This window comes from Dipteris shenzhenensis, chromosome 16 (assembly GCF_047967505.1).
Source record: "Dipteris shenzhenensis isolate YYH24624 ecotype China chromosome 16, Dip_SZ_1.0, whole genome shotgun sequence".
NCBI lineage: Eukaryota > Viridiplantae > Streptophyta > Polypodiopsida > Gleicheniales > Dipteridaceae > Dipteris > Dipteris shenzhenensis.
The window spans coordinates 56,213,794-56,234,846 of NC_141611.1; the positions used below are offsets into that span (position 1 = coordinate 56,213,794).

Below are 21,053 nucleotides of genomic sequence, written 5' to 3' on the forward strand. Positions count from 1 at the left end.
TGCAAACTCATTTGAGAGGTACTCTCCCCCTCCATCTGACCTTAGGCATTTTATTTGCAGGTCTGTTTCTTTTTCAACCATAGCTTTAAAAGCTTTAAAATACCCAAACACTTCACTTTTCTTTTTCATAAAATGCACCCAAACTTTTCTGCTGTAGTCATCAATAAAAGTGACAAAGTAATGATAACCTCTAATAGATGTAGCTTTAAAAGTCCACACATCAGAGTGGATTAATTCCAATGGCTTCTTACTCTCTTGAACATGTCTAGGAAATGGTTTCCTTGCCTGTTTTCAAAATTGACAGGCTTCACATACCTTATGCATTTCTGCAACCTTGAATTTAGGCAATCCTGTGACAATATTTTGGACCTGCATTGATTTAAGTCGATGTACATTAACATGACCAATGCGTTTATGCCAGATATCAATATTCGCAAGTACACTAGTTCCATGTGCAAACATTGTTGCACTCAATTCAGGCGTATCCGCATCCAACGTAAACATCCTGCCCTTCTTCTTTCCTTTTGCTATCAAGCGACCATTATTTTTCATATCCTCAACAAAGCATCCATGAGGATTAAATCTGACCTGCAAGCCCTGCTCAACCATTTGATCAACAGAAACCAGGTTCTTGGTGATATTCGGGACATGAAATACATCAGACAGGTATTTCTTTTTCCCATCCTGCATAGACAAAGGAATTTTACCAATCTGCACAATAGGATGTGCAGTATCATCACCAGTCTCCACAAATCCTGGTCTTTACATTTTCCTTGCATCTTGCATCCATTCTGCATGACCTGTCATGTGGTTTGATGCACCTGAGTCAACATACCACACATCATTACTTTCTTCTGCACTTGTCACAGAATTGGTCATGTGCTACACCATAAACAAATGCTCATTTCTGTCATCACCCTGTCTACTAGAGGATGCATAATTGCCTTGCTGCAATTTTTCATTCATAATGTCATTCTGCTTTTTGTAGCAATCTTTAGCCATATGACCCATTTTACCACAATAGTAGCATTCGACATTGCTGTTTGCATTTTGGCCCCTCTGCCATCCACCATGACCTCTTTGGCTCCCCTTACCTCTATAGTTACCACGTCCTCCTCCAAAGGATTGGTTTTCTTGAGTTTGCTGCATATTCTGATTTCTATCACGGCCTCCAGATCGGCCTCCTCTACCTCTGCCTCTGCCTCTGCCTCTGCCTCTCCCTCTTCCAGCATTTGAGTAGAAGACAGTTTCTTTTGAAGTTCCTCCTGAAGAAGATACACCACCATTTCTCTGCTCTTCAGAAATTAGAAGAGCAAACAACTCAAAATCAAGAAATTTTTCACGGATGGCAATGGATGTCCGAAACTGTGCATAATCCTTTCCTAGACCATTTAAGGTCACAGAAACTAGATCATCATCTTCCACTGGCGACCCAATGGAAGCAAGTGCATCTGTAATTTTCTTCACCTTCATGTGGTAGTCATTGATGCTCATATTTTCTCTCTGCACATTGTGCAACTCCTACTTGAGCTGCATTTTCCTGGCTTGCGTATTTGTGCTGTACATTTTTGTCAAAGTATCCCATGTCTCCTTTGGCGTACTTGCATCCTGAATATGCACAATCATAGAATCTGAAATACTGATAAACAGCCAATACATAACTTTTCTGGCTCTCTCATGCCATCCTTTAAATGCCTGCATTTTCTGTTGATTGGGAACATTAGGAAGAATTGGCTCTTCTTTATTTCCTGTAATGAACTCCCAATAGCCTTTTTCCATAAGGAAATTCGTCATTCTAAACTTCTATGATGCTTCGAAGTTGTTCTTGTCAAGCTTTTCAATGACAATCTGTGAAAGAGAATCAGACGCCATTACAAAACACTGCAAAATATTCTGTCACTGCAAAAAACACAGCTTTTGCCTCACACGGGCAAATCTGCAAAACTGACGAAAGTGATATTTGACCACACAGTCACTTCCTAGTGACAACTTTGCATCAACAGGTAATAAGAATGATTCTGTAACTCCCAGCATCTCTGCGCACAGGCATACGATGCAATTTCTGCGGTAACTTTTCACCGACCTGCAGAGCAGTGGTCGCACAGCAAAAGTAGGGCCTTTTTCTCAGTGCTTGCGGAGAACTTCCGCCTCTAAAACAAGCCCCGAAATGACCTCGCCAGACCGCGAAGGACGTCTCAATCTGAGAAAATGCACTCTTGCACTTTCCGACTGTGCTACCTGCAGAGATTTGCTCCCAAACTCGAAAAAGGAAAGCAACACTAGTTCTCTTACAAGGACACCGCGAACTTGGTTTGCTTTCTTGAGCTCCTTACCACGAATCAGGCTCTGATACCATGTGAAGATAGTGGGAGAGAAGGAAGGAGTCTCACTTGCGGCTTTCTCACATACACAATGGGGGAATACACACAAAGGTGGAGGCTGAAAACAGTTTTTCTCTTCTTAGTTATAAAAGCCAAAAGAACTCTAGTACAAAGAAATAGAAGAACCCTATATGTGGGTCTCAAACCAAACTCAGCTAACTAAGGTGGCATACTAACTGAGCCACGAACTAGAGTACATAAGGATAGCTGTCATCCAGCTATTATTCATGGGCGGTGTACCAACCGCATCTGCAGCTAACAAGTCGGTGACATAAATGCACAACGGTCACCCTGGCATATCACGAGTGGAGCTCGATATCTCGACAACGACTACCCTCTGCAACTCCTATTGGAGCATCAGGTACTGCAGCTGGCTATGAACACGGTCATGGAGCCCGTGTAGGTTTCAACTCACTATGGTCCAACTCATGAGGATGAGGGAGTCGGGAACAAGGCTCTCCTGTGAGTGGGTGCCTATCCTAGAAAGATTGTCTTGTGTGATTTTGTCGGGGGGTTGGAGGGCGAGTAGTCAGTGTCTGTGCGGTGCCGTACTAGGGTGGATACCGGTTCAATACCGATCTTCCATGCCCACTTCATCATGAAGAAGACTTCCATCCCAAACAGCTCCGCACACGTCTGGAGGGGCCAAAAGTGTGCCTGCTCCACCTTTGCCTCCAGCAGCAATCTGATAACCTGTCATCAGACCACAAACGGGCTCCTCACGCATGAAGCTCAGCTGAAAGTTCACCTCCGTGCCATGGGCGTACCAAAGATCTAGTCCCTGTGGTCCCATCCACTTGTCCATCATGAGCATAATCTGATTACCCAAAATAGCATCGAACACCTCCGGGGACTACTTCTCCAACCCTGTGGAGACAAACAAAAATCTCCAAACGGGGTGTGTCTGAGATCTCACTGCACTGATCAAACCCCCCTTCCGAGATTGAAGGACCATGAGCGTTACCTCCAATGGTAGAGGGTATGAGTCTAGAATCTCTAGATAGTTCCAGGGTCCTAACCTCCAGAAGTCCCACAGCTGCTAGCCGGGATGACGATCCTCGTCCCTCAAGATCCCTCTTTGAGCGGACCTGCTACTGCAATGAGAAAGTAGAAGGGGACATCGTCGTTCCCTTGCCTGATGGCAGGGGTGTCGAAGCGGAAGAAGCTACTACTGAAGCAAAGAGGGCGGCGGCGGCAGAGGGAGGGGTAGGGACGCGAGGGACAGAGAGCGGGGGGTCGGTGGTGAGAGTGACCATAGAAGAGGGAGGGAGGGGGGAGGGAGGCGGCGGGGGGAACCCTAGAGGGGGAGGGGGAAGTGAAGAGGAGGAGGAGGAGGGGTCAGGGGGGAGGGGAGAGGGAGGAGGGGGACAAAGGACGACCTCAAGCCCCCCTTGCTGATCACGCTCGTCGGGGCTCTAGAAGCTCCTCCGCGGCCCTCGTCGGGCTAGCGTCTGCGGCATCCGCCATCGCCGCATCTAGAGCTCCTGGGGCTCTCTGTTGCTGCAAGGGTGGGTGTGGAGGCTAAACCTCTGAAGCTGGAGGACCGGCTAGATGGGCAGTGGCCCTTGCCACTGGAGAAGGTGGCCCCTGCTGTTCCTCTTTGGAGGCCTCTGGGTCAACCCTGTCCCTCTCCCTGCGTTTGGCCCTCTGCCTGCGGCGTTTGCGGACCTGCTTGCTTGGTTTCTTTTTCTTTTTAACCTGTATCTAGTTCCCTTCCGAGGAGGTAACCCATGGGGTCTGAGACTCCTGCTGCTCCTGCCTAAGAGACCGCTGAACACGGGCCTGCTAACTCTTCCTACTCTGTGGAGGAGGGAGGGAGGCGCACGAGGGAGGCCACGGGGACAATCTCTGGTGAGGTGACCCATCTGTCTGCACCGAAGACACTAGCCTAGTAACTCGGAGATCTCCATCCTCTGGCGAAGTGTGCCCCCTTCCAAGGTCTCGAGAAGGATCAACTCTGGAAGGGACTCTGAGCTTGATCATGGGGACCCCATCATCTGCTAGAACTGAGGCGGCTGACTCTGGTGGGGACTCGAGCACTCTGCCATATGCCCGACCAATGGAAGGGAGGATGGCTCAATACTCCTTGGGGAGCCCTAGAAAGCGGAGTGTGACCGAAAAAACATGGAACATGATGTGTCGTATCCATGTCCTCCACTGCGAACCCGTGATACCATGGAAAGAGGTAGACAAGATGCAGGCCAAGGAGGATGGGGCTCTGCTCCACAAGTGACGAGGCAGAGTCGCGGGAGCTCAACTAGATGAGGAAAGCGCCTCGTCCACAAATGGTGACCTCCTAGATGTGGTCTCCCTCTAATGCCAAGCTCACCTAGATCCACTCTCGCACATGTCTCCGTGTAGGCGTGAGGCCCACAATTTTGCCCACAAGCGCCTTGTCTTGGAGGGACAGAACTACTTGATGTACCTGTTGCTTGTCAGCTGGGGAAAGAAGAACCTTAACGACTGTGGGATTCGAGGGTGCTTTCATTGAGCCCCACTAGCCAGACCAAGGATCACCACCAAGGTTCTTCTTTCGCCTTAACAAGCACAAGTGCTCCCGCTACAAGGAGGAAGAAGAAAAGGAGGGTGAGGAAGAAAAGTGGCAAAGGGGAAGGCGAATGCGGAGGCGGAGGCGGAGGCGGAGGCGAAGCAGGGTGGAGGAGGGGGTAGGATAGAGATGGAAGGAGGGCAAGGAGGGCAGAAGGCGGAGAAGGAAGGAGGGCAAGAAGGCGAAGAGGGAGAAAGTGAGGGGGTGAGAGGGCAAGAGAATGGAGAGAAGGCAGGAGAGAGGGGGAGAGCCGACGGGGGAGAGGAGGGGGACACGAGGGTGGAAGGGACGGAGAGGTCGGGGATGGAGGTGGAGGAGAAGGGGGCAATGAAGCGTATCCCCTGCTCATTCGGGCCTCCATCGCGGGTCTCATAGTGAAGATAGGTCCAGAGAAGACAACCCCAAAGTAGGTATATGACGAAACAATCTCAACAGTCAACCCGTCAAACGTGAAGTGCTCCTGGTGCATAACGGCTTGAGAAGTATTAAAGATCATGACCTTAGTTTTACCAAGGTTGACCTTTAAATCAGGGGACTCACAAAAGCACTATAGTGCATCAAGGTGTCTCTAGAGGCCCTCTGCTGATGAAGACAGAAGTGCCACGTCATATGTATATAGCAATATCTGGATCAACGTGCCAGCTAGAGAGCATCCATCTCTCCCCAGTGTCTGCATAACTCTCTCAAGCTCGTCAATGTAGAGGCCAAACAGGGTGGGTGATAAAGGACACCCTTGTTTAACCCCAATAGTGCTCATTATCTCATCTATCCACCCCAACCATGATGGGACTCTGCCTGAGACTCTCTCGTAAAGTGCCTGAGACAATCTTCAGGCACATGGCCCGACCCTTCCTAGAGCAAGATCATTGAGTTCTTCCAGCCAAATCACACGATCCATGCGGCCACTGATAGCAGGCGCAGCAGAGATCCAAATCCTGAGGCACACCGCACTCGACAGCGGACGGACATGCAGATCACATTGAGCGACCTCCCATCCATGTTCAGGCCTGGGACACGACCCACAGGGGTTATGATAGCCTTGGTCAAGAGCAAAGTCATCGCCAAGAGACCGAGACGGGCAGCACCCACACACAGTCGCCAGCGCTCCATCACTGGCTACACATCAATACCTCTCTGACACACATATACCCTTGTGGGGGCACATTGCATTGAGGAGAGCCAACCAGCCTTAATGGTGATTGATGGTGATTGACTCAATGATGATGATGATGATGACGACGACGATGATGATGCCATTACTGATGATATGACCATGTACTACTTAGCACTCAGCATTCAGCATGGGTGATGATGCTCGTTTGGTAGCTCCACCCTTTTTGCTTGTATCAGATTTTCTATCGGTCTTCCGAAGACTTTAATAAACTTTCTTTCGTTCTTTCTTTCTTGTGCTCATGAGAGTCTTTATGTCCATGGCTGTCCTGAACTTCAGCACTAGTGGCTTTGTAGGTGCTTCATGTTTGCCTACCCTCCAAGCTGTCTTGTATGTGACATTGATCCCCATTTTTGTGAGCAATACCTGCGCGTCTGCCATTGGTGTCGCCCATTGGTAAGCTCCTCACAAGGACATTTAAAGCCTTGCTGGTCCTTCTCTTTTCCTCAAGTGCCTCTGAGATAAATTCTTTCTTTGGGGCTGTTGTGCCCTTTTTGACCACGTCCTTCCATTCCAATATCTTGGCTTCCCCTTGGCTGATTTGATGCTTAAGTTCAGCATGTGTGCCTTGCATTGTTTCTTGCATGGCTGCAATCTCCTTCCTGAGAGTGGCATTCTCTGTTTTCATCTCTTCCATTGCTTTGCAAGTGCCTTTCGGGGTCATTTTCATATCCCTCATTTACTGTACTTCAATCTCCAATGCATTTACTATGTCTTGGAGCTTGTTTTTTTCACAGAGAGAGAGAAAGAAAAAGAGAAATTTTATTAGAGTCTTCGGAAGACCGATGGGTCTATGAGACTCAAAGAAAACCTGATACAAATCACAGTAAGGGTGGAGCTACTGAAACGAGCATCATCACCCATGCTGAATCCTAAGTCTGATCATACATTATCAAATCAAATACATCTGGATGTAACAATGAAAAGAGAAGGACTGAGCGGAGCGGAATCCTTCGTATGTCATGTCGCCCGTCAAGGGGTGCTGTACATCTCGGTCTCCTGGACGAGGCTCGATGCAAGACCAGAGCCACCGTGACTCCCGTGGGACGTATCCCCCCAGAGTGATCTGTGTGTCCCCTCAATGTCTCGTGTGTCGTGCTGCAGTCGTCGGGTCGGGGTCTCTGTCACGTCTGCAGCTAGAGATTGGACAATCAATGTCACTCGATGGGAAGAACTCTGTGATCCTGCTCAGAGAGAGAGAGAGAGAGAGAGAGAGAAGAAGAAGAAGAAGAATGTATTACCGTCCTCTGGGGGCCGAAATACCGACCCATGGGACCCATAAAAGTCACGATACAAGTGTCTCCTTCCTTTTATGGAAGGGGGGGAGAACAATTATTTTGAAATACATTGAGTAATACAACATTCACGATATTTAAGAACCTTGGCAATATAGTTACCCAGAGTGGCTATATGGCTATGTGAGAGCAAGCTTGCTAGAGAGAGAGAGAGAGAGAGAGAGAGAGAGAGAGAGAAAGAGAGAGAGGAGGGGGCATAGACGTGGTGCTAGGTCATCCATGGCACTACAGGATGCACCTACCTATGACTATTAAAAGAAGATCGTGTCAATTCTTCACAAAGGTCAAGACATTACTATTCAAATCTGGTGTATTAGGTAGCCTCATACCGATGGTCATATCCAGGCACCAAACACATTTAAGAAATCAATCTGTTCTTATTTTATATATGTGCAAGAGTCAAATAAGAGAGAATTTTCCTAGATGAATCAAGGACAGCTTCCTACAAGATCTACCTAAGTCGTTGCCACCCGAGAGACTAGAGGATTGTACTATAGATCTAATTCCTAGGAGTATACCACCCAATAGATCTCCTTATTGAGTATCAAGATGGAATCCAAAGACAAGCCTGAGAGTTGCTTAATTACGAATAAATTAGACGTAATAGTTTACCTTTCTATGTCATATGTGGACTATAGAGCATTGAAAAAGATGACCAGCAAGAATTATTTTTTAGTAAGAAGTAACTTATTCCATTCAAAACAAATTAAACTAGAGGTGGGAGCGTGAGAACTCTATCCTTGGTATCTACAATATGAATTAACAACCATGGGGCTGGTCTATAAAGCCACGTCACAATCCAAAGAATGCAGGTGCCATGAGGGCCCTGTATGTAAGGTCACACTCTCTCATGAAAGCCACTCTCCTACCCCCTAAACTTTGCTCCAAGTGGCCATAAGGATGTGTATAATATCTAGCTAGATCACTATGATTGACAAAATCATGGGTCCTTGTGCATCAAGATCTCCAAATCTATCAAGCTATAAGACTAGTGATGATTTCCCAAGTCGAGTCTATGGAGGGGTCCTAGCGTCCATGTAAGGAAAGCGGCACTCCGTCGAGTGATAAGCCAACTTCCAAGGGGCTCCACTGAGAATGAGAATGGTCCTATCCAAATCCGCCGATCCCTCGCAGAGGATCACTGGACCTAGCTAAGTACGTGATGCCAAAGTGATGTAGCAAGTGCCTCTCCTCGTCGTACCAAGCAAGAATAAATCGAATGTCCTCTTTTTGTTGCTCCCTCAGGAATCGCATGGAACCTCTTCATACTAGGGCTTCCCTCCCATAAAAAGAGTGCTCAAACATGAGGGGCTTAGCTCCTCAATGTCTCTGCATAAAACTTGCATAAATGAGCTGTATCGCTACATGAAACTGGTTTCCTGCCTTTGTGCTTCCACCTCTTGTGGCCATGGTACCCCATAGGAGCCCAAGACTCAGGAGAGTATGGGATCACGGGAGGAAGAGGAGAGTAGTAGGAGAGAGAAGGAAAAAGGTTGAGAATCGAGATGTCAAGCTTTAAGAAAGTGGCAGTCCAAAGTTCAAACAGCCACCCTAGGCTCAAAAGAAGCAAAGGAAGTGAGATATGGGCAATGTAGAAGCAAGAATTTTGGGTGTAAGCATGCGCAGGAAGGAGGAAGCAAGAATGAGAAGAGATTGAGGGAGGAATGGCCCAAAATCGGGAAGGTATAAGGGAGTCCAAAACAGCCAGCTTGGGCTTCTAGAAGCCCTAAAGGCTCCAATAGAACACTAAGGGCTGCAATGTCCACAATGGACAAGCCCAAAAGTGGCTGAGAGACAAAGAGAGGGGCGCTGAAAGAGGGAGGACAATTGGCAATAACAAAGTGCATATAGAATAATGTCAGCGTCATCAACCAATACTACTAACAGCAATGGCTATAATGCCAAGACCATCAACTAACAAACCATCAACATCCAAAAAATTAAAATTAAGGGAAAATCTTACAAAAGCACAAATATAAGGGAAATCCATAGTAGATGGAGACGTTTACTTGGCAAAAAATGTTCAAAACATCTCGAAACACGTTTGCCAGGTTGGAACACAACGAAACGCTTCTAATACTAATGTTGCTATTAAAAGCATTTGCCAAAACGCTCCAATTCCAAATGAAATGTCTAGGGATTCCCGCACTTAGAAATTACAGCTTCTTTAATGGAATTCCAACCAAGTTTAGGTTTTTAATCCTTGAACATCTAGAATGACCATAGGAAATAGAATATATGTTTGACATTTCTATGTAATGTATGCCATTGTCTAGGGCTGTATTATTGCAAACCTTCTGAATCATTTCAATAGATCAGTTTCCAGCAACAGCCTTGCTATATAAATATGTTCAGGAGTATCCACCACAGGTCGAAACATCAACCAACCATGCTCTTCTTGACATTGACATGGAGACACGATACTATTTCCTTTAACAAGCTGCACCACTACACATGGATTAAACTAACAGCACATCACTTAAGCATTCCAGACAAGGACTTCAGATTTAACCTGTCACCTCGACCCCTGCATTTGAAATTGGCTCTAGACAGTTACATGGTCAGAAAGGATGACAAAATGTACACAAGTACAAGCCAGCTCAAGAATTTGGCATTTAGAGTCTTTGATGGTAAAGGGACAAAAAGAATTATTCTCACCAGAAAGTTTCTTTCATTTAAAAATAAATTAAAAAATACGAAACAAATTCCCTGCAGCAAAAGCAAAGAAATGTATGGCCCACACACATTTCATGCTGGAATATGCAAAAATGTGCAGAAATTTTAGAATTAACGCTCAAATAATCCCTTTATTGTTGAAGCTGGAAAGTTGTTCATTGAAGTTTATCTTTAAGCTTTAGTCATCACACATGGAAATTTCATAATTGCAAGCAACATAAAATAAAAGATTCATAACAATGACAGTGAAGCGTTGAGCAAGTTACGACCACCAGAGTCCAAACTTGAATTTCCTAGAAGAAAAGGCTATATGGTCAATGTTGATCATACGAGATAGATGATAAGCCATGATTTACAAGCTCCCAGCAAGGCATCCGAAAAATAGGCAAAGCAAAACAAAACCACAACAAAGAAAAGGCAGAGAAAACAAAAAGGGTAAAGGTGTGAAGTCAAGGTCCACCAAGCACACACGATTCTCTGGATAAAATTATTACAAACTAATTCTAACCAAAGAAATCCTTTTATTTCTCACTCTACAAAGAACATGTTTTCACCAAAAATACATCCAAGACTTTACCCCAGCTTCATGCTTAAATAGCATATTCCAAAGTTAAAATCTAGAACATTAAAGGGTAAGCCACCACTGTGAATGAGCACAGTACCTGTACACAAAGCACTGCTGAAGAATGGCCTTCAAACTTTTGTACTGGCATCCCTTGACCACTTGCTGCAAGCTTTCGACGGTCAAACATTCTTACAGAAGTATCAGCCGAGCTGTGTTTCACAGATATTCTGAAAGTTAGTATCTTCTCTATGAACCTAGGAAGAAATAACTGGTTTGAAATTTCAAAAACCTTCATACCAGTTTGTCTGGACGTTTCTTGTATGAAAAGCATGCACATCTAAAGAGTACTAACCATTTTTTTTTAAGTAACTAAAAGCAACCCAACTCCTGACTCATTATGAGCCCTTTTCCCTAAAATCACTCACCCAGTTAAAAGCAAGTTGTCTTCAAGTGGATTCCAATCCACACAATGAAGATCGGCATCGTGTGCTTTTTGAACCTAATTAAACACACAACATGTGTAAAAATCATCACCCAAGGAGAAAATCCTGTAAGAAGCAAGCTTCTTTCTTGCAAAAAAAACCAACTTAAAAACTAACCACATTTAAGCAGCGTTTCATGAACAGAAATTATAATGGATTCTTTTGAAATTCACTATTAACAATTGAAAAGCAAGGATGATGTGGCTACTTTCATAATTGGGTCTTGTCCGACTCGAGCATCCCACAAAATCAGACAAGAATCATCTCCAACACTGCAAAACTCTTGATCACTGATGACAAGATTTCACAAACTTAATCAGGTTTGCATTCCTGTTCAACTGTATTCAAAATATTCTTTTAAATAAATTTCATTCTTGATCCTCACTAGCAATTGGTTCTACCTGGACGGATGGAATTGCACATCCTCTACAGTTTCAGTGTGCCCTTTAAAAATCCCTCTAGGTGCCACCTTAGTAGCATCAGCTAAAAATGTCCCACTGCCTTTTTGTTTTCCTCCTGTAGGTGTTCCAGGCTTAGGAGGGGATGGAACCTTTTCTGATGTGGTGAAGTCCTCTATACTCCATAGTATTACACAGTTGTCCTTGCCTGATCAGAGAACAATACTATAAATTGAACCCAAGTGCCATAAATGCAAAAGAAGCACCAGCAAGGAACAAAACGTTTTCGCCTCGTAATAACAAACATATCAAACTGTGAGTCCCCTCATCCAGGGACAACCTAAAAAATAATGAGAGACAACACCTCCTGATAGAACATGAGGTGCAGCCGGACTCAAAGCAAGAGCAAACTCTGCATTGTCCGTATGCCCAGTCAATACCTACAAAAAGTTCAAACAAGTTAGGAACACAGTCCATTGGTATAGATCTACAAATTTTTCCCTTAACAAAGGCATACTTGAGAAGAAAAACCAGCCACCCAAAAGAAATTTGAAATTTTAAAAACCCACTCTGCAAAATAAAGATTCTTGTCTGTGCAATACAAACTAGGACCTCTAAACCTGAGTTTAAGCATCTAAAAAATGAGCCCCCTCTCACCAACACTATTTGGGCCGTTCATTGATAAGCTTGACAATTGAGTCAGGGCTCACAGTGGAGCAGAGTCCCGAATTGCAGGCTAGACACTCCTCCTGTTACTATATGCAGATGACATGGTCCTATTTGCAAAGCATGAACAAGTACTACAACCACACTTGGATACTTTACACGAATTCTGCAGATTTTCCAGCATAAAAGTAAGCATCACAAAGACCAAGGTTATGATCATTGGTAAAAGACACATTCAACCCACTTTCACAATTGAGAGCAAGGACTTGGAGGCTGTACACTCCTACAAGTACCACGGCCTACAATTCACAGACAACAACAAGTGGAACATGTGTGTAGAGAAAGGGATCCTAGGGGGAATGAAGGCACATTTCAGCCTACAAAGCAATGCAAAAAGTAGCACATCTGGAATTGGGGAATGCAAAAATTTCTATACACCCCACTAGTGCAGACCGTCATCCTTTGTGAATGCCAGGCCTGGGCTACATGGCTCAAAGCTCATGGAAGAGTGTAGAGAGAGTGCAAAAAAGGTTTTCTAATCAAGCGCTGGGAATCAAGGCTCAAACTCCCTACACCATCTTACTAGCTGAAACGGGCATGCTACCACTAGAAGAGGAAGCCCTATGCCAACACATCAGGTATCTCAATATAGTAGCAAAAATACACAAGGACAAGCTCCCCCTCAAAGAAATGAAAGCAACCAAACACAAGGATGGTTTAAAAAAGGAATAGAGTAGCTGGGATATTGGGCGATCGGTCAATCCATTAAACTCCCAAAAACCGACATTGACATCAGAGAGCTTGTAACTGAAAAAATCGTAGGCAACTACGGTAGGGAACATCCCTCTCTTTCAAAGGAAATCAATATGCAGCTACGAACCGACTCCCATGAGCTCCAAGTAGAGACTGGAAGATGGAAAACTGTGCCACGAGGGCATCATAGGAAACCAATATACCACCTACGAACCAGATCACGCGTAAAGACTGGCCGATGCAAAAATGTGCCATGAGAGGATCAGGTTTGCAGCCTATGCCTATCACAAGACATAGAGGCCAGATGCCAAAAGGTGCACAAGTAGAATTCACCCTTCAGTCTGCCAGCAAGAAAACAAATAAACAAGGTTGAAAACAAACCAAGTCCGGCTTTGAAACATTTGCACCCACAATAACTTGGCAATTCGGTTGTGTGTCGACATTCCAAATATAAACCTGCACATGAGATACCGTCTGTGAGTACAAATGGACTGGATTTGCACGCATGTCCCTTTAGCCTCAGAACCGATTTTCCACGACCTAAGTTTGCAAGCCTTGACATGATAAAAAAGTGATCCTTGCTCATCTTATATGTTATAGAAATAATTCAGACTTACAAGTTTGTCCACTCTGAAAAGGGAATGCAGACTGTCAATATAAAAATATATATACAGAGAAAATCCTAACAAATTCACAAACTGCCGAAACTCTAGATAATAATTGTCGATTCAACTCTGAGGGGAGCCCAGAGATAAAGTCAGCCGTACAGATATAATGGAACAAACGAACACACTGGCTAACTATGAATATGTGTGCACCCATCCAAGCTTTTGACCACCATATCCGCAGAAATTAATTTAGTACATAGAGTGGCTGTTCATTGTGAAGAGCAAGAATTCTGTGTTGCCATGGCTCCATTTCTACCACATCACTCTACTCTAAGTAGCTCATATTGAATGGAGTTCCAAAAAACTGTCAAAGTGCAACAGGCTTTTCCTGTGCTATAAAGAATTTAAAAAAGTTAGCATAGTATATTACAGTGCACTTTTCTACAACTAGAAGTTATTTACACACATGGTGTCTTAGCATTCTGTAAAGTTCTCCTTTTATGATTTAGGAAAAACCTCAAGGTTTCTTCAAAAGGAAGAATCTCAACAGCTGAAAGGATTCCACATTTTGAATATGGGTCTCAAAACCTCACCCAAGCTCAAAATCAAAAGCCTTAGAAGAAGTGGAAGCAGAAAATTAGATACCCTCACTAGAGCAGCACCTACTACTATCCACATTATATAATCTTGTCAAGACCTCGGAGGAGAAAGAAAGAAAGAAAGAAAGTTTATTAAAGTCTTCGGGAGACCGTGAAGGTCTATGAGACTAAAGATAACTGATACAATGAGCATAACGGTGGCGGTCTCAAAACGGGCCAGCCAACCGTTTCTACAAAAAAGAGGTTATGAAGGACGGTGTGTCTAGTCCTGATACAAAAAAAATGTGTCTACCTCCAGATGATACAAAAAAGAAGGGGGGGCACCAAAAATGGGACAGAGGGGGGAGATACAGTATATATGTGCAGGTGGTGATCGTCAAAGACCAATCATAGAGGGGCCGTCAAATGGGAGGCCGGAAAAACCCTGCGATAGATGATTGGCCTCGACGTCACGCGGCCTAGTCGAGCTCGGTCGTCGGGGGCGGCGGGTGGCCCTGTGGATGATGGCAACGGTAACCCCGGTGGGGCGGGCAGAGAGCAGAGATGAGATGTCATGGACCAGGACGTGTGAGTCTGTCCGCTGGCGCAGCTGTCGTGGCTCTGGCTCTCGCTCACGTCCGCGTCGTCGACTAGACTGAGGAGAGGTATCCTGTGACTGGAAGAAATCAGTGATAGGCCGCTGGGTGCCCTCTTAGAGGGAAGGAAAGAGGGAGAAGTACAACGGGGAGAGAGTAAGAGAGAGGAGTGACACAAAAGATGTGGGTGTGAAGTGATGAGCCACACCACAAACTCATAGGTTTTATTAGGATTAGGTTTTTCACCCTATGACTGTCTTAAGACAGTCATAGGTATCATATCTTTAATAAACGGGTGGCAATGTGCCTTTACCCCAACAACCTCCCACCTAAAGGCCAATGTGCCTAAAGGGGAGAAAAGAATAAAAATTACAGTAATATACAGTTACTGTATACAAGACCATAAAATAAGAATGGTCTCATCCTAATCCCATGATGTGGCGGCAATGTGCAAACCGCTTTGTAGGCAAGCTCTTAGTGAGAAAATCTGCAGGATTATCATCAGTATGCACCTTCACAAGCTCAAGTCGCTTGTCTTCCAGTACCTCCCTGGTCTTTTGATGAAAGACCGGATTCTTTGCCAACATGATAGCACTCTGACTATCACAATGCAAAACTGGCATATCTCCTGTAATGCCCAAATCTCCCACCAGCCGAGTAAGCCATATTGCTTCCTTGCAAGCCTCAGTGGCTGCAACATATTCAGCTTCAGTAGTTGACAGTGCAACGCATTTCTGCAACCGAGACACCCATGATATAGCACCTCCTGCAAATGTGAAAATATAACCGGTAGTAGACTTCCGGTTATCTGCATTCCCTGCATAGTCTGAATCTATAAAACCATGCACCAATGCATCCTGCCTACCATAGCATATGCACAAGTCTTTGGTACCCTTGAGATACCTCAAGACACCTTTCACTGCTTCCCAGTGCCGCTTGCCTGGATTTGCCATATACCTGCTGATGACTCCCACCGCAAAAGCAATATCCGGACGAGTGGCAACCATGGCATACATCAAAGAACCAACTGCAGATGCATACGGAACCTTGGCCATTTCAGCGTTATCATCATCTGATTTGGGGCTGTCCTTACTGCTGAGTTTTAAATGTGGAGGCAACAGGGTACTTATAGACTTCCCCCCCTCCATTTTAAACCTCTGCAGTACTTTGTCAATGTACTCCTTCTGTGACAGAAACAAAAGTCCCTTGGACCTGTCACGAGTAATCCGCATGCCAAGAATATGGTTTGCATCACCCAAGTCTTTCATGTCAAAAGACTTATGCAGTTGTTTCTTCAAAGCACTAATCTCATGCTGAGATTTACTGGCAATTAGCATGTCATCCACATATAGAATGAGTAGCATCAAACTGCCATCCTTTGCCCGTTTGGTGTACAAGCAATGATCGGTCTCACACCTATGATACCTTGGGACTGCATGAAGGCATCAAACTTCTTGTACCATTCTCTTGGTGCCTGCTTGAGTCCATACAAGCTCCTCTTGAGTTTACACACAAGCTGCTCTTTCCCTTTAACAGCATATCCCTCTGGCTGACTCAGATAGATCTCATCATGGAGATCTCCGTGAAGAAAAGCAGTCTTCACATCCATCTGACATAAATCCATGTCCTCATGAGCAACAAGAGCTAACACTGCTCTCAAAGTAGTCATCTTGACTACAGGGGAAAAGATCTCATCAAAGTCAATGCCTTTCTCCTGCTTAAATCCCTTGGCAACCAATCTGGCCTTATACCTCGGTAAAGCATTTGAATCCACTTTGACTTTGTAAACCCACTTGCATGGCAAAACCTTTCTGCATGCAGGTAGCTGCACCAAGTCCCATGTATCATTTTGAAGTAGGGAGTCCATTTCAGATTGCATGGCTTTCTCCCACTTCCTTTTCTCTGTTCTTCCCATAGCTTCCTTGAAGCTGGAAGGCTCACCACAATCTGTCAGCATAATAAAATCAGCCACATTATTGGCTCCTGGAACAAACCTGTCATGAGGCCGTTGTACACGGTGCTCCTCCTAACAAAATGTTCCGGATTAGGCTGCTGTCTAGCCTGTTCGTCATGCATGACGGGTGGCTGTACCACCATAACTGGCTGTTCTACAGCCCCATTTGCTGGCATATCCAGTGGTGCATCATTGGCAAAATTATCTGGCTGATTTTCAGCCTGTATACCCTCTTGAACAGGGTTATCTGCAGCAGCCTGCTGCTGCATATAAATGGGCATTCTTTGCTGTCCGACATCATCATAAATAACCCTCCTGTATTCCACAGGTTGCACGGGTTCTTTGTGTACACTATCCTCTTTAAAGATGACATCATTGCTGCTTAAAATCTTCCGTTTAACGGGATCCCATAACCTGTACCCCATTTCACCTTCGTCACCATAACCCATAAAGATGCATCTAGAAGACTTTGGCTCCAGTTTGGTGCGCAGTTCTTTGCGTATATGAGCAAAGCACTCGCAGCGAAACACACGTAAGTGCTTATATGAAGGTGGCTTGCCAGACCACACCTCCTCTGGCACTTTCAACTCCAAAGCCTTGTTCGGTGACCTGTTAATTATGTGAACTGCTGTTTGCACGGCTTCTGCCCAAAAGCCATGGGGCAATACAACATAAGACAACATACATCGAACCTTCTCCTGAATAGTTCGATTCATCCGCTCACTCACACCATTTTGAGATGCATTATGAGGGGCTGTGAGTTCCTGTTTAATGCCCTTAGCTTCGCAAAACTGTACAAAAGCATTTGACACATACTCACCCCCATTATCGGATCTGAGGCATTTCAGCCTGCGACCTCTCGGATTCTCAACCTGAGCGACAAACTTCTTGAAAGCATCTAACGCATCGCTCTTATGCTACAAGAAATAGACCCACACTTTGCGTGTGGCATCATCAATAAAAGTAATGAAATACTTTGCACCGCCTAGTGATAGCTGTGGCATCTCACACAAATCAGTGTGCACTAGATCAAGCGATGCTCTATTTTGGGGAGTTCTCCTCTTATGAGGAGTCATAGAATGCTTGCCAAATATGCAATGATCACAAGTAGGCAAATCTGAAAATGAAAGAGACGGCAGCTAACCCAAACGTGACAGTTCTTGCATTCCTTTAACGGACATGTGTCCCAACCGGCTATGCCACAATGAAACCTTTGGCAGCTCGGTTATGGCAACAACATGATTACCTACACTGGAAACATAAAGAGGGTACAAGGTATCACTCTTATAACCCTCAGCCACTACAACCTGGCCATCAGTAATCACCCATTTGGAATCCCCAAATGTGGTGTGGTAACCACTGTCATCCAACAAGCCAGTGCTAATCAGATTTTTCTTGATTTGCGGCACATGGCGAACACCATCAAGCATAAATATGCGTCCATCAAGGAATACTATCTGTATACTGCCAATCCCTGCAATCTGACATGCATAGTTGTTCCCAAGGTGAACAACTCCATGAGTACCTGTGTTGGAAGTAAACCACTCCCTATGAGGAGTAACATAAAAAGAAGCACCTGAATCCAAGAGCCAGGTGTGCATGTCATGGCCATCAATAACCAAAGTATGTGCAATTACAGCAGAAGAGCATAAAACATCATGTCTGTCACTGTCACTGTCCTCTGCTGAAACATTCACTGCATCCAAGTCATCTCCCTTGGCCTTGCCTTTGCCTTTGCCTTTGCTTCCACCGCCTGCATCCTTTGCCTCAGCCTTCTTGGCTTTCTGATCCCGTAACATGTCCCTTCTTGCCACAATAAAAGCATTCAATATCCTTTTTGCCACGGGACTGACTGCGGGATTTGGACTTACTAGCACATCTCCCCTTCTGCTGAGTCCTGCCTCTTTCCTGTACCTTCAAAGCATTTGAAGACTTGCTGCCCGCATTATTCTTCCTGCTCATCTCCTCCATGAGGAGAGAGCTCTCTACATCAGCATATATAAGAGTGACATTTGAATTAGACAGGGTGGTCTTGAAAGTGTCCCAACTCTCAGGGAGGGTACACAACAAGAAAGTAGCCTTGAACTCCTCATCAAGGTTCAACCCCTGTGCAATCAGCTGTGTAAAGATGGCATTGAACTCACTCAAGTGTGAGGTCATAGCTGTACCTTCCTTCATGCGAAGATCAACCAGCTTCTTCAACCAATACACCTTACTGGCTGAACTCTTTTGGGCATACAACTCTGCTAGCCTCTGCCATAGGCCATAAGAGGTCTTTTCACCCTGAACATTGAACACAAGAGAATCACTGAGAGTAAGCATGATAGCAGCCCTCGCGGACAAATCTAGCTCCTCCCACTCATCATCTGACATCCCAGATGGCTTGACACCCTTTACCCTTATGGGCTTAGAAATCTTCTTTAGCAGAAGTACATTCAAACACTGTTCTGCCCATAATGCATAATTGTGTGCCCCTTCCAATTTCTTTATGTTTAGAATTGATGATTCACTTCCCCCTGATGCCATATCAGATAAGGAAAGTACCTGACTCCCTGTAAGTCAAAAAAATGACTGAATAAAATTCTGATTTCTCAGAAAAACCTGCTCTATCAAGAGCCAGGAGCACTCACAATAGTGCTGTTTTTACTGTCAAAAAATCTGCAGCAAAACAGAAAATTTCCCTCCAGTTACTGTACCTTCTGACACACTGCACCGTGCTCAAATAGGCATAAAACGGTAATTTTAGAATGCTGCAGCTGTTCCACAAGTGCTTTAACAGTGCATCATCAGCTGACAAAGCACAAAACACTGCTGTCCTGATCACTTCTCCCACCTCAGATGAAGTATTGCACTGATTTTATATGCATAAACCACTTGTCATACACTGTTTTGTTCACTGAAAAGAGGCTCCAGACACTTCAGCCTGTCACAAACCTGCAACAGAAAATGGGACAAATCCCAAGCAATCACCCTTCTGCCAAGGGGATAAAAGGCATCTGAAGGTCTCAAACAGTAACTTAAGTGCTCTCAAGCAAAATCTGGGCAAAAGCCCCTTGATTTGACACCTGTACCAAGTGAAAAACACCTCAACACTGAGGTAGCATACAAAATACAGCGCTCTCCTGGCACTTTCACCTGACAATGCAATGCATAAACAGCCCTGTGTACACAATAACAACACAGATCCCAACGTACAAACACTGAAGAGAAAATCTTTTGAGCACTGTCAACGATGGACAGTTAGGGACCGAGTAAACTCGATGCGCCCTGGCCAAGCGTGGCTCAACTGAGATTTTCCAAGGTGTCGTACACAAAATGTGACCTGCAGAAATGTCACTGAATACACTACGGAAACAAGACCAATGTGAGCTCCTTGGCTCCACATTGCCTCAAGGCATACACTGCATAAGCTTCCAGGCAAAAGCCCTTTGAAAATGTCACCCAAAAGCTGAGATTTGCACTCAGCAAAAGCATAAAAGCCCTCTGCAAAATCAAGGCATTACCTTCCCGAAACAAGATAACTGTGCAACCACCACACACTGTGGTACTAGTCACCTCAAGCACGAGGGACAGGAGGGTACTTGTTGTACCTTTAACACACAGTTTTAAGAACTGAACAGCCGGGAATGCTCTCGCTTTTTCTTCTTTCCCCAAAGAAAAACTGCTGTACTTTCTGTACCTGTGTACTTGCTGTACCTGCTGTACCTGTGCAGGGTACAGATCCCAAAAAAAAAAAAATTTTCGAAATGCACTTCCCTGACGCAGCTCCCTGACGCAGTTCGTACGGCGGCGTCCGTGCAGTACGGACGCCTGTACGGTATCCGTACGGCGGTACGGACGGCCGTACGTCCGTACACGAGCTGTACGGTGCGCAACCTAGTTGCGCACACGCAGCTAGCAGCAGTTAGCTACTGCTGCGGCTAATGCTGCCCCGCGCTGCCTACGTGCACACCTATGCGCCACCTCTCTGCCCGCGCTGCCTGCGCGTACGTGCGCGCCGCCTCTCTGCCCGCGCTGCCTGCGTTGCCTGCGCAATGCCCAACTCCACCCGCGCACTCTGCCTGCGCTACGTGCTGTGCTGCCCCGCTGTGAGCTCGCTGCTGAGGGCACGAGGCCCGAGGGGATAAGGAGGGGTAGAGGGAGTGGTAGGCAGAAAGGGAGAGGGAGAGAATGAAGGCTCTGATACCAGTTTAGAGGGAAGGAAAGAGGGAGAAGTACAACGGGGAGAGAGTGAGAGAGAGGAGTGACACAAAAGATGTGGGTGTGAAGTGATGAGCCACACCACAAACTGATAGGTATTAGGTTTTTCACCCTATGACTGTCTTAAGACAGTCATAGGTGGCAATGTGCCTTTACCCCAACATCCTCACGCTGTATGTGCT

The 21,053-nt window shown here is 45.4% G+C and overlaps 1 protein-coding gene across 2 annotated transcripts in view; it reads right to left on the reverse strand.

Annotated features, from left to right (window-relative positions):
* Positions 1–21,053, reverse strand: part of FVE (Transducin family protein / WD-40 repeat family protein) — a 127,733-nt gene that overhangs the window by 44,377 nt on the left and 62,303 nt on the right. For both annotated transcript variants that reach the window (XM_087386887.1, XM_087386885.1), the window contains 6 exons: positions 13,317–13,391; positions 11,881–11,956; positions 11,520–11,724; positions 11,327–11,408; positions 11,062–11,135; positions 10,734–10,845 (listed from right to left, as the gene is read on the reverse strand). In XM_087386887.1, coding sequence (XP_087243013.1) covers positions 10,734–10,845; positions 11,062–11,135; positions 11,327–11,408; positions 11,520–11,724; positions 11,881–11,956; positions 13,317–13,391 — 624 coding nt within the window. The remainder of the gene's footprint in view (positions 1–10,733; positions 10,846–11,061; positions 11,136–11,326; positions 11,409–11,519; positions 11,725–11,880; positions 11,957–13,316; positions 13,392–21,053) is intronic.